Source organism: Vulpes vulpes, chromosome 1 (genome assembly GCF_048418805.1).
Source record: "Vulpes vulpes isolate BD-2025 chromosome 1, VulVul3, whole genome shotgun sequence".
Taxonomy (NCBI): Eukaryota; Metazoa; Chordata; class Mammalia; order Carnivora; family Canidae; genus Vulpes; species Vulpes vulpes.
Window position 1 is genome coordinate 92,539,754 of NC_132780.1, and position 12,323 is coordinate 92,552,076.

Consider the following 12,323-nt stretch of genomic DNA (forward strand, 5'->3'; position numbering starts at 1 on the left):
AATGATCCTGCTTATTGAGGTATTTATAGTAGTCAGGCTCCTAGAAACAAAGTAGAATGGTGGTTGCCAAGGGCAGGGGGTAGGGGAAAATGGGGAGTTGGTGTTTAACGGGTATAGTTTCAGTTTTGCAAGCTGAAGCTTACAAAAAGTTGGCAACTTTTAAAACTAGCTCTAGAGAGTGGTTGAGCACAATATAAATACACTTATCACTACTGAACTGTATACTTAGAGGTGGTGAAAGTGGTAAATTTTATGTCAAGCCTTTTTCTTTTTGCTAGATAAAAAGTAAGAAAAATAATAAAGAGAGATAACGGAAGTCAGAGCTATATAAACCAGGCTCTTGAAGAAGGGCACCCTGATTTTTGTTAGGAGCAAGAGATGAGGATTTTTTTTTAGATGGCCAAATCTGAAGTGTCTACCCAGCAAGAATATCTAGGAGGTGTATTGGATGTAACAGGATCAGGGCTAGAAATATAGTTTGTCATCCACACGTTACAAGTACTTAACCTTAATAGATTTTAATGAGCTTAGCTATGGAGAGTAAGTAGAAATATAAAAAAGTGAAGACAGAATTCCAGGTTCCAGCTTTTAAGGGGCAGATGGTAGATAAAAAAATACCCGAAAAGAAACAGCAGCCAGAGATTTAGAGGAAAATACTATACACAGGTGCAGGAAGGAAAGGAAAGAAAAGTTGCCTGGAGGATTTGTGACCTAGTCCGCCTTTGGTTGCCTAGCCCTGGTGGCAATATTGGTGGTGAGATGGGGTCTTCCATCACTCCCCCTGGAACCATCTCCCCACCTGGGGGCTCTTAACCTCTGGGTTCATGGACTCTCTGGACAGGGAGTCTGTGAGCCCTCGGGATATCTAGGCAAAATATTGTATGAATGTGCTTTTGTCCTACAGAGACTCTCCATAGTTCTCATCAGATTCTTGGTAGGTTCTGTGAAAACCCTATGTACCATAACATACGGAGTCAAGATCCAATAGTTCTGCTACCCTGATTTCACTTAGATTATGAATGTAATTCCTTTTTCTGGTCCATTTTGAGAACATAATCACAATTTATAATATTTTTTTCTATGGGAAGACATCATAAGGTTGTGAGGTGACACGTAGATGCACTAATAACAACGTATTTAAGTTGGAGACTTATAACTTCTGCACTTTAAATTTCAGTGGTTAGTCAACAGGATAGAGTAGGACACACACTAAGAATCAACCCAGTAGTCAAAAACAGTTTATTAGAGCGAATATAAGCACATGTGGCATTTTTAGAACCCCCTCCGTCCCCTTACACTTTGACCATTATGGCCAAAAAGTATTCTGTGTGCTTACATTTATTTAGATAAAGGAGTTTCCTCATTTCTAATTGAGTTAATGGTTGCCAGATATTACATAATATAAAAAATGAATTGTACTTATATTGTTTATATTAACAGGTTTTTACATAATTGCCTTTCTGATTTCAGCATTCTCCCACATATGTGCAGCGTGACCATTTTTCTTGTTTGAATTAGGTCATTCTGTGTTAATACAACCTGTGAATTTTGCAGATTCACTGGAAGAAAAATTGTAGATTAGTGCACAGAAATCCATCCCTACATTTGGAAAAGTTTGGAATACGTGTCTTATTGATAGCAGGGGAGAGGACACTCATGTCATAAGAAATTAAAGCAATCGTTCATTTTATATTAATCCTGTTGTTGATGTTATGCTGACAGAACTGAGGCCACACTTCAGCCTTGCATCTGAGAGTGATACCGCTGATCAAGAAGACTTGGATGCAGAAGATGACCATGAAGAGCAGCCTTCCAGCCAAACTGTCCGAAGACCTCATGCTGTCATTGAAGATGCTGTGGCTACCTCAGGGGTGAGCACGCTCAGTTCTACTGTATCCCACGACTCCCAGAATGCTCACCGCTCACTCAATGTGCAGCTCGGAAGGATGAAAATAGAAACTAATAGGTAAGTCCTATTCTGATGTGAGTGGGATTCCTTTCCCTTCCTTTTTTTTTTTTTTTTAAGATTTTATTTATTTATCCATGAGAGACACAGAGAGAGGGGCAGAGACACAGGCAGAGGGAGAAGCAGGCTCCCTGTGGGGAGCCCAATGTGGGACTCAATCCTGGGACCCCGGGATCACACCCTGAGCCAAAGGCAGACACTCAACTGCCACCCAGGCATCCCCCCCTTTCCTTATTTTTATATAAGCGCATGTATTTTGGGTCTACTCTAGAGTTTGGTCCACAGATGGGGTTCCTTGGTGGCTCAGTCAATTAAGCATCCAACTCTAGGTTCTGCTTAGGTCATGATCTCTGAGTCATGAGATGGAGCCCTGTGTTGAGCTCCACACTGGCGGTGGAGCCTGCTTAAGATTCTCTCTTTCCCTCTACCTCTCCCCCCCCCCCCTTCTCAAATAAATAAAGTTTGGTCCAGATAATACAAAATCTGATTCCTTTATCCCACTCACATAAACTTGGTTTGATATCTTTACCAAACAAGAAAGATTTGTCTTAGTTTTTTTAGTGAGAATCATTTTCCGCTTCTACTAATTCAAGCCTTGTTCAGCACTAGTGTTCTGATCTCTGCTTTATCTCCAAGTACACTGAGATTTTCAAAATAGTTGTAACTTCAGTGTCTTGGACTCACATTCAGAGCAGCATGTCCCATCCAAGAAACAGCTGAGACAGATAGAATATCTATGTTCTTGAAAGCCCATGAGTTGGAATATCAAGTTCTTTTAGGAGAGGAAGATTTCTGTTCTTGAGTAGATAAATTTAGTGGTGCTAGAGTCTTGCATGTTAGAATCTTGAAAGGATGATCAGTTGACTATATTGATGATCCTATTTTGAATCTGCTATGTCACATCTGGACTTTAATTTTCCTTAGAGAATTTGGTAACATAGAATCCACATGATCAGGTTAAGTGAGTAAATATTTCCTGTTCTTCATAGATGTTGGCACAGTTCAAGGTCTAGGTCTATGATTTATAGCTTCCTGTGCTGGCTACAGCTGACATGTGGGCAACTGACTTTACAACTCTGAGTTTATAGTAAAACCTTTCAAATATTTAGTTAAAGATCATACTTGTTCACCAGGGAGATAAAACATATTTTATTTCTCATTATAAATTTAAGTTTTTAAAGTTAAGCTTGAATACCAAGCTTTGTACAAGTAGTACAAAGCTCATCTTATGTTCAGAAACATGAATTTTGGTTGTACTATTGAGTAAATCCATACATATCCTCTATGGTTTGCATAGAGAAATCTTTCTGAATAAAGGGAAAATGGCTTTCTGACTTCCAGATCCTAATCTTGTCCTCCGAAACCCAGCTCTTAATTGGCATCTCTACTACCTAGTGGAAGAATTTATGTCTTCTCTCCTCTGAGACCTGCATCAAAATCCTTGGTGTCCCTCTGGTGTCCCTCGTTTCCTCCTCTTCTCAAGCAAAACCCCAATCATGATACTGTATCCATTATAGTAGGTGTTAAATTTGGTCAAATTTTTTTAGTTTATTTTCTGTCACCCAATCTTAAATGGAGCTGTTTTGTATACTCCTCTCTGATCTCTGGAGGAAGAATGTTCACTTGTTACTATTTTGGTCCAACCCCCAACTCCTCCTCCACCCATGGTCAGAATTGTACAGGCAATAAAGCTACTTTATTTACCAGTGAGCTGGTATATTTGTTTCTCTGGCCTTCAAACCTTCTGTCTATATACCCTGGCTTATGTCAATAGAACCTGCCTCTTCTGAATGCAGCCTTTCCCTTCTCTCCTTAGACCATTCGAGTCACTTTGTTTTACATCCTGTCCCCAGTCTCTGTCTGCCACGTTTGTGCCATTTGCAGTCCATGAGGGCTGCTTTTCTGAGGGTAGCTGCTGGCTGAAGGCCTGCTTCCCACATCTCTATTGAAAGGACTACAACTTGTCATATTTCTTTATTGTGTTAGGACATAGTTACATTTTTCACAACAGCCCACATTCATTTTTTTTCTCTACATATTTACACTTAAATCTGTGAAATCCACAGGATAATGAACCTTCTTTTTCTGTTTCTAGTAATATCTCCCACAGTTCCTCCCTGTTGCCCCCAGAGAAAAGAGACAAGGCACAACATTCACTTCACAAATGACATAAAAAAAAAAAAAGGCAGCTGCCTTACAACTGGTCCTAAGCAACGGAAATGAGAGACTGATCACGTCTATAATATCATTTTCAGTTGAATATTATATGATATATAGAAATTCATACATTGCAGGGGCACCTGAATGGCCCAGTCAGTTGAGCATCCCACTCTTGGTTTCTACTCAGGTCATGATCTCAGGGTCATATTGGGTTCTGTGCTCAGCAGGAAGTCGGCTTGGCGGGATCCCTGGGTGGCACAGTGGTTTAGCGCCTACCTTTGGCCCAGGGCGCGATCCTGGAGACCCGGGATCGAGTCCCACATCGGGCTCCCGGTGCATGGAGCCTGCTTCTCCCCCTGCCAATGTCTCTGCCTCTCTCTCTCTCTCTCTCTCTCTCTCTCTCTCTCTGTGTGTGTGTGTGTGACTATCACAAATAAATAAAAATTTAAAAAAAAAAAGGAAGTCGGCTTGAAGATTCTTTCCCTGTACCCCTCCCCCCAACTTGCACACATTCTCTTTCTCCTTCTCAAGAGGATTTAAAATAAATCTTTTTTTAAAAAGTTCATACATTGCAAAATAAATTTAGCAGAAATGTTAGTATGTTTTTAGGAAAGATTGTAGCCCTTCTGTTAGAAATCTTAAGCTTAGTATTTGTTTGTTTGTTTATTTTTAAAGATTTTATTTATTCATTAGAGAGAGAGAGAGAGGCAGAGACACAGGCAGAGGGAGAAGCAGGCCCCATGCAGGGAGCCCGATGTGGGACTCGATCCCGGGACCCCAGGATCATGCCCTCAGCCAAAGGTAGATGCTCAACCACTGAGCCACCCAGGCGTCCCTTAAGCTTAGTATTTTAGATAATCACTGATGAAAGTAAATCAGGTTTATCCAGCTCTTGATTATTAGATCACCAATAATAACAACAAATAGAGAAAATTGGGACGCCTGGATGGCTCAGCAGTTTAGCGCCACCTTCAGCCCAGGGCGTGATCCTGGAGTTCCCAGGATCGAGTCCCACATCGGGCTCCCTGCAGGGAGCCTGCTTCTCCCTCTGCCTGTGTCTCTGCCTCTCTCTCTCTCTCTCTCTCTCTCTGTGTGTCTCTCATGAATAAATAAATAAAATCTTTAAAAAAAAAACAGAAAATCATACAGTCTTTAGAATGTATGTTTTACTTATGTTTTCGAGTATGTTTACATAAAATATAATGGAAATCATTCACTTCACACAGTGGTTGGGACAGTATTGCAGGACAATAATGCAAAGTCAGCTAAAATCTAACTCTCGCAGAGCTGCCTACTTTATACAACGAATAAAAGGATAGAATTACCCACCCTCACACATCTGAATTAAAAAATTGACCTCAGGGCAGATGCTCACCAAAGTTTTCTGGAAAAGGAGGCAGGCAATTGCCTTAATTTTGAAGAACTTCCCTATCAGTTGAAAACAGAAGAAAAAATGATGGACTGGGTAAATAAATACTTTTTGAGAACTGGATTTGGGACAAATAAAACAGCCTGTCAGCATTCTGCTCCAATGTTAAGTTCTGGCTTTTAAAGCTAAAAAAGAAAATATGTAGTCAAGATACACATAGGTTAAAATCTAGAAAAAGTTACTGTGTTCTTTAGAGAGACAATAAAAATACACCATCACTATTCCACACATGTAAATCATCAAGGAAGACAAAAATACCTACTAGACCAAGAAATTAGCAACTTAAAAATTCATGCTGAGCTTGCTGTCCATGCCCTTGAATATCATTCTTGCTGGAGTAGATAAAAATCTTCTTTGATCCTCTGCTTTCCTCTGGCTTTTGGTTCCACCCACTCAGTCTACCTGATGGTGCGCTGCTGAGTCTGGTTAACCAGGTACCCAAGATAGTTCCTGATGACTTCGAGACCATGCTCAACAGCAACATCAGTGACCCGCTGATGGTGACCTACCTGGCCAATGTCACGTGGTCACAGATTGCCCTCAATGAGAAACTTGTATTCCTGTGAATGGGTCCCACGCACCACTCCTGCCAGTCTGGGCCACACTAGGACTCAGAAAGGAGTGAAGTAGAATGGTTTTCTTGTGGTTTGAGTCACATTGAGCCAATCAACTGCTTGTGACACTAAATAAATAATATAGCCCACCTTTTGTAAATGAAAAACAACAACACAACAACAACAAAACAAAACTTGTTTTAAAACAATCCGTCTTTCTCAAACCACCTTCTCTGGCTGCTTCTCAAGCTTGTTCCTTTTTGAGGAACTCCGATCCTGTCTGCTTACTCTGATCCTGTGTCCTAAGGGCCTCACATCTCTGTCCTGTGGGAAAGGAGAAGGAGCCCCTCCTAAACCTGGGGCTTGAGGCTGCAGCAGGGGATAGGATGGCCCTCCCTGATGGCCAGGCACTGTCCTTGGCACTGTAGCCACAGCTGTCTCATTGAACGTTTGCAGTAATTCTTTCAGGAAGTTTTACTTTTCCTTTGCACAGATGAGAAAACTGAAGGCCAGAGGCATTAAGTAATTTGTCAAAGTTAACACAGGAAGTGTGTGTCTGAACCAAGATTCAAGCCGAGGGCTGTCTTTCACCTGGTCCTCTGCTACCTTCAGGATATGCCAACTGAAGCAGAGACAAACTTTTGGAATGTAATCTGGTCCTGAATTAAATATATCCGTGCTGAGAAAATGAAACAAAGGCACTTTCCTCAGAACTGTAGGGCATTGGGAAAATTATCTTGATGATCTTATGAATAACTATGTACCTTAACTTATTAAAATTCTGAATCCGAGTCACCCATGACAGTTTTCTAAAAAATCAGAGGATCTTCCTTCTTAACTTGGAATTTTTTTTTCTGAGAACAGTGTTAGAAATGCTGAGTAGAACACGAGTTGGCTCTTAGTTGCATAGTGAACCTTTCATGAATAAGAACTCTGGTATAAATGATATGTTAGTTTCTCCTTGTTTCTTTGGAGAATGCATCAGATGCCAACTAAGAACTGAATGTACCAGGAACATAGCCATCCTTTTACCCACTTCACCAGTCCCCTTAGAAGGGAGAGGAATAATAGTAATATCCACAACAATCCTAGCAACAACCATTAACATTTAACCGAGTACTTGTTCCCTGCCAGGAATAGGTGACCTCATCTATAGTTTACTTCTCAAATTTTCAGTTAAAAAAATGCCTTTCTGCTTTGCATTGACTATTATGTTATCCATCATCATTTTTTTTTGATAAGGGGTCATACTGGTAAAACTGCATATGTTTTATTTTACTTTATTTGCCATTTATGGTCATAAAAAGAAACAATAAAATATCTCTGAAGATTTTGGCAGACAGTTGCGCGGGTGGAGAGGTGGTTTGAACTGTTGTCTGGAAGTATGAGCCTTCTAGAGCTCTGCTACTCAACATGGGGGCCTGTGGACCAGCAACATGCATATCACCTGGGGGAGCTTATTGGATATGTGGAATCTTGGGGCACCTGGCTGGCTCAGTCAGAAGAACATGTGGCGCTTGATCTCTGGTTGGGTATTAAGATTACTAAAAAATAAATAAATAAACTTTTAAAAAAAAGAAGGAATTGCAGAATCTGAGACCTACCCCCAGAATTACTGGATCAGAATCTGCATTTCAATAAAATCCCATGGTTGTCTATGTTCCTCATAGCTTGAAAAGTCCAGATCTAGAAGGTCACTCTAGCTGCTCCAGCTTTATTACCCTGCCAACCAGTATAATTTTCTTTTACAGACTACTGGAAGAATTGGTTCAGAAAGAGAAAGAATTACAGGCACTCCTTCATCAAGCAATTGAAGAAAAAGACCAAGAAATTAAACATCTGAAACTTAAGTCCCAACCAATAGGTGAATAGCAGAAAACTTTAAAGTGATACTGTTAAACCAGGCTGCCACAAAAAAACTGAGAAAGCCAGTGGGCAGTTTTATTTCATGGTTTAATTGGCATCTGTCACATGTACCACTACTACAAGCAGAAATTGCTTTTTAGAAGTATCGAATTCGTAATGACAGCAAACTATAGTTTCTATATAACTTAATATGAAATAAGATGAGTCATGGTCATCTTTTCTTGAGATTATTTGAGGTAAATAGGGCTCAACACTTTTTTCAGTCTTTTTTTTTTTTTTAATTTTCAAATGAGATTAGTAGACTAAAATACCATTTTGGGTCATTTTTGCATTTGTATTCTGTATATTCTGGGTTTTTTCCATATTATTGCAAGTAGCAAAAAAAAGAGACTATTATACAATTATATGGTTTTCTGCTAATTATGCTCGTGTGTGTCACATGAAAATCCCACAGTACAGTTTTGATGAAACAAGTTTATTCTAAGAAACTATAGAATTGATATGAAAGTATGAGGTGGAAAATATCATTACATTATTGCTTCTGTCTCTCCATTGATTAGTAGTCTTTAAGAGTTTTGTTCAGATTACCATTTATGCTGCCAATCTCAATTGCTTCTATTATTCTCTGGTAGAGCAAAATCTCTTAAAGTATTAATAAATGTCTGTTGATGGGGAGGGTCTCAGATGAGCTCTGTTAGAAGCTAAGACTGTCCCTCCCTCCCCAAATCTGTTCTAGAGATTCCGGGATTGCCAGTATGCCCCCGGGATTCTCCTGGCACAAATACTGAAGAATCTGAACTTACTGAGTGGCTGAGAGACAAGGGAGCTGATGAAGACACTATAAGTCGGGTAAAGACAACTATCCATGGGGGACAGGCTTTGCTTTCATTTCATAATGTTGAGTGCTTATTCTGTGCGGGGCACGGGGCATGTACACTGGTCAGCCCTCCTGCAGCTTACGGACCAGGGTCGGCAGATGGTCATCAAATAATTCCACGGATAAAGTGTAATGATTTCTTACTAAACTCTCTGAAGTAAAGGTGTTAGGAGGCAGAGAGAGGAAGAGGTTAGGGAAGGTTCTTGTAGAAGAAGGTGAGTGAGCTGTAGGAATGAACCAAGCCATCTGTATGTTTATTCGAGGAAGGGTAGGTGAGGAGGGAAAAATCATTTTGTGGGGGGAGGGAGATGAGGGGTTGCTGTATGTGCAAAAACAATGAGGCATGGTCTGGGTCCCCTAAGGACTTTTTTGTATTTTTGAACTGAAGATAAGGAAGGATGGAAGAATCAAGACATAACTAAAATTTTAAAGTTTCTAATTCTCTTTTAACTGTCTAATTCTCTTGCAACATTATTAGACTCAGTGACTTTATTTTTTTTTTAAGATTTTATTTATTTATTCATGAGAGACATACAGAGAGAGGCAGAGACATAGGCATTGGGAGAAGCAGACTCCATCCCAGGACCCCAGTGATCACGACCTGAGCTGAAGGCAGACACTCAACCACTGAGCCACCCAGGCACCCCAGTGACTGTTTATTGATACTTAATAAAATAGATCTAGTCAGTCAACTTGTGTCAGGAACAAACATTTTCTATAATAACCTAATTCCTCTCTGCTCCTTACAGACTTTGATAATCAGCATGAGTAGCACTTCTATTTCAAGATTACATACATGTATACACACGTACCCACAATAAGAGGTTATATTTTTTACTATTTTATAGAAAAGGCCCCAGTGCAATATTACATTAACTTTAGTTTTATGTTTAAAATTTTTAAATAACTAAGAATAAAAATGTTTTTCTCTTTGATGATTCATTGGACTGCTAAATAAAATTTAGAAATCTGCATTGAACAAGTTACTGCTACATAAATTTAAACAACTCTTGCTTATGGAGAGATGCATCCATTCAAGTTCTCCAAAATATTTATTCCTCGACCTAAGATCAATTCATAATTAAGGAGTAGTAATTGATCAACTAAATCACTGCCTTTAAAAATAAATTAATATTAAAGCTTCGGTTTAAATTCAGGACTCTGATTTTATAGTAATTACTAAAAAGAACCTTTGAAGAGTTACGAAAAATAAATTGAGAAATTAAATTTACACAATACCCTTCCAGGAACACTTTTTATCCATTTGAGGAAAATAAAGCAAAAAACCTCTAAAATACAAACATTATCTTATGAGCGGGACATGTAACTACAAATGAGTTTTATCTATTCATTAGAAGGCCATTCAGAAATTGTGTTGCTTGTAATCTTTACACATTTGGAAGTCATATGGATGTATTTCTTTGTAGTTATTTTTTAACAGGGGGGACTTTTTCCTAATAATTCCAGAAGATTGTGTTTTTAGTAGATTTCCTTTTAGATTCATTTTTAAATTACTGCCCATGTTTGTATTATGGGTAGAGTTTATTATTTATTATAGGTGTATGAAGCATCTTATTTTTATGCATATTTTACTTTCTCCACAGTTTTTGGCTGAGGATTATTCACTAGAGGATGTTCTCTACTATGTTACACGTGATGATTTAAAATGCCTGAGACTAAGGTACCACTTTTCTTTCTGTTCCTTGTTTATGGTGGAAAGAGTGCTAGGCTGAGAAGTCTGGGTTCCTGCCCTGGTCGGGCCCCTCACCACCCCTAACCATCTCAGCAGTCCTGGGCGCCACTCTCTGGTTCTCATTTGCTTAGTAAACTGAGTTTGTTGGACCAGGCTATAATACTAGGCATTCTTATAACCAATAATTTTTCTATATTAGTAAATGAAAATTAACTAAAGAATTTCTTGATAATATAGTAGACTGAGACCATGCAGTCATTTTAAAGCTGCCTTAAACAAATGCTCTAATTTATGGTTATACCATACAATCCAAATACCCAGATATTAGGATAGGTGCTGATTTGCCATCCATGAACCATATATAACCTGATACAGTTTCTTACGATAATTTTTCTATCAGGCCAAGCATATGCATAACTGACTCACACAGACCTCTGTAAAAACACATCTCAAATGTGTTGAAAAAACGAAAGGATGCTTTGGGACCTGGTAGTTTGTGGGAGTAGAAAGGAAAGGCAGGGAGGGGTGATGCCAAAACATAGAAAGAATACAGTGAGGACCAATAAGACTTTGAGATCTTCGTGTTCTATCAGAGCAAATAGAGGCTAAGGAGTCACTTTTATATATCAAAGGCGATGTTTCAAATGAAGTGTTCTCTTCCCTATGTTGTGTCTTTAAACAGGGGAGGGATGCTCTGCACACTGTGGAAGGCCATCACCGACTTTCGAGACACACAGGCTTGACTATATCGCTTAGTTTGTTTCCAGCCTTCCTTGGATATTATAACAGACAGAACTGATCTTCGCAGGGGAGGGAGAATCTAAGGGAGAGGAGAAAGAAGCTGCACTTTAAATCCAGTATTTGTTTACTTGTGTTAAAAACAAACAAACAAAAAGACAAAATACACTGAAATTTCCTAACTGCTTCTATTTCTACAATTCATAAGGACTCTTTGTAAGGACTTTTCAAAAATAATCCCAAACGTTAGGATGTTTGGGATTATTTCATTCTAAACATTTTTATGGAAATATTTTTACCTTAGCAGCTGTTGCACTTCGGCCAAATGTCTCTTTTACACGAAACAGAACATTTCATGTGATTGTGCATCACTGGAACAAAACCAAAATGTGACCATGACTTTTTAGGGTTATGTGTGTTTGTAAGATACTCTTAGTAGAAATGCATAATTTGAATTATTGTGTAAAGTTTATGTTTGTTTTTTTTAAGTGTGCAGAATCTGAGAAGCAATGGTTTTTACTTTTCTGTATTAATTGTAATATTGACTCTATTTTGTAACTTAAATTTCTAGCCCATAGTACCTTCATTTGAGTTGTTTATGTACTACTGAACTGTACCAGTTGCACATGCCTGAATCATAGTAACGTTAGCTTGTTCTAAAGCTATCCATTGTGTCATATTTACTCTAAAAAGTAAAAAGACTCTTAACATAATGTTTGATAGATTCTGAAGAAATTCTTACTTTGTTTTGACAAACCAGATAAACTACTGCGTCAAATTTCTAGTTGTTTCTTCCGCCCTCCTATTAAACAGAATCTGTCTTCTATTCAGGTTAATCAAAGAACAATTGATATGCAAGCTGTCCCTCAGGGCAGCAGGGTTGGTGAGAGAGAGGGTGAAGAAAAGAATAATTTACATGAAAGTCCCCTGTGTTTTTCTCAAGGCTACAAGTTATGTTGAATGACTGTTCTCTCAAAGGGTCTGCAAATAGCATCCCAGCAGAGAACACTGTATTTTCCATCTCCTTAATTTTAGTTCTT

The 12,323-nt window shown here is 38.8% G+C and overlaps 1 protein-coding gene across 2 annotated transcripts in view; it reads left to right on the forward strand.

Moving 5' to 3' along the window:
* The window catches only part of MAP3K5 (mitogen-activated protein kinase kinase kinase 5), a 196,082-nt gene extending 184,086 nt beyond the window's left edge, over positions 1 to 11,996 (forward strand). For both annotated transcript variants that reach the window (XM_072720083.1, XM_072720092.1), the window contains 5 exons: positions 1,723 to 1,966; positions 7,861 to 7,973; positions 8,712 to 8,824; positions 10,457 to 10,533; positions 11,228 to 11,996. In XM_072720083.1, coding sequence (XP_072576184.1) covers positions 1,723 to 1,966; positions 7,861 to 7,973; positions 8,712 to 8,824; positions 10,457 to 10,533; positions 11,228 to 11,288 — 608 coding nt within the window. In that variant the 3' untranslated portion in view covers positions 11,289 to 11,996. The remainder of the gene's footprint in view (positions 1 to 1,722; positions 1,967 to 7,860; positions 7,974 to 8,711; positions 8,825 to 10,456; positions 10,534 to 11,227) is intronic.
* Positions 11,997 to 12,323: the final 327 nt, after the last annotated feature.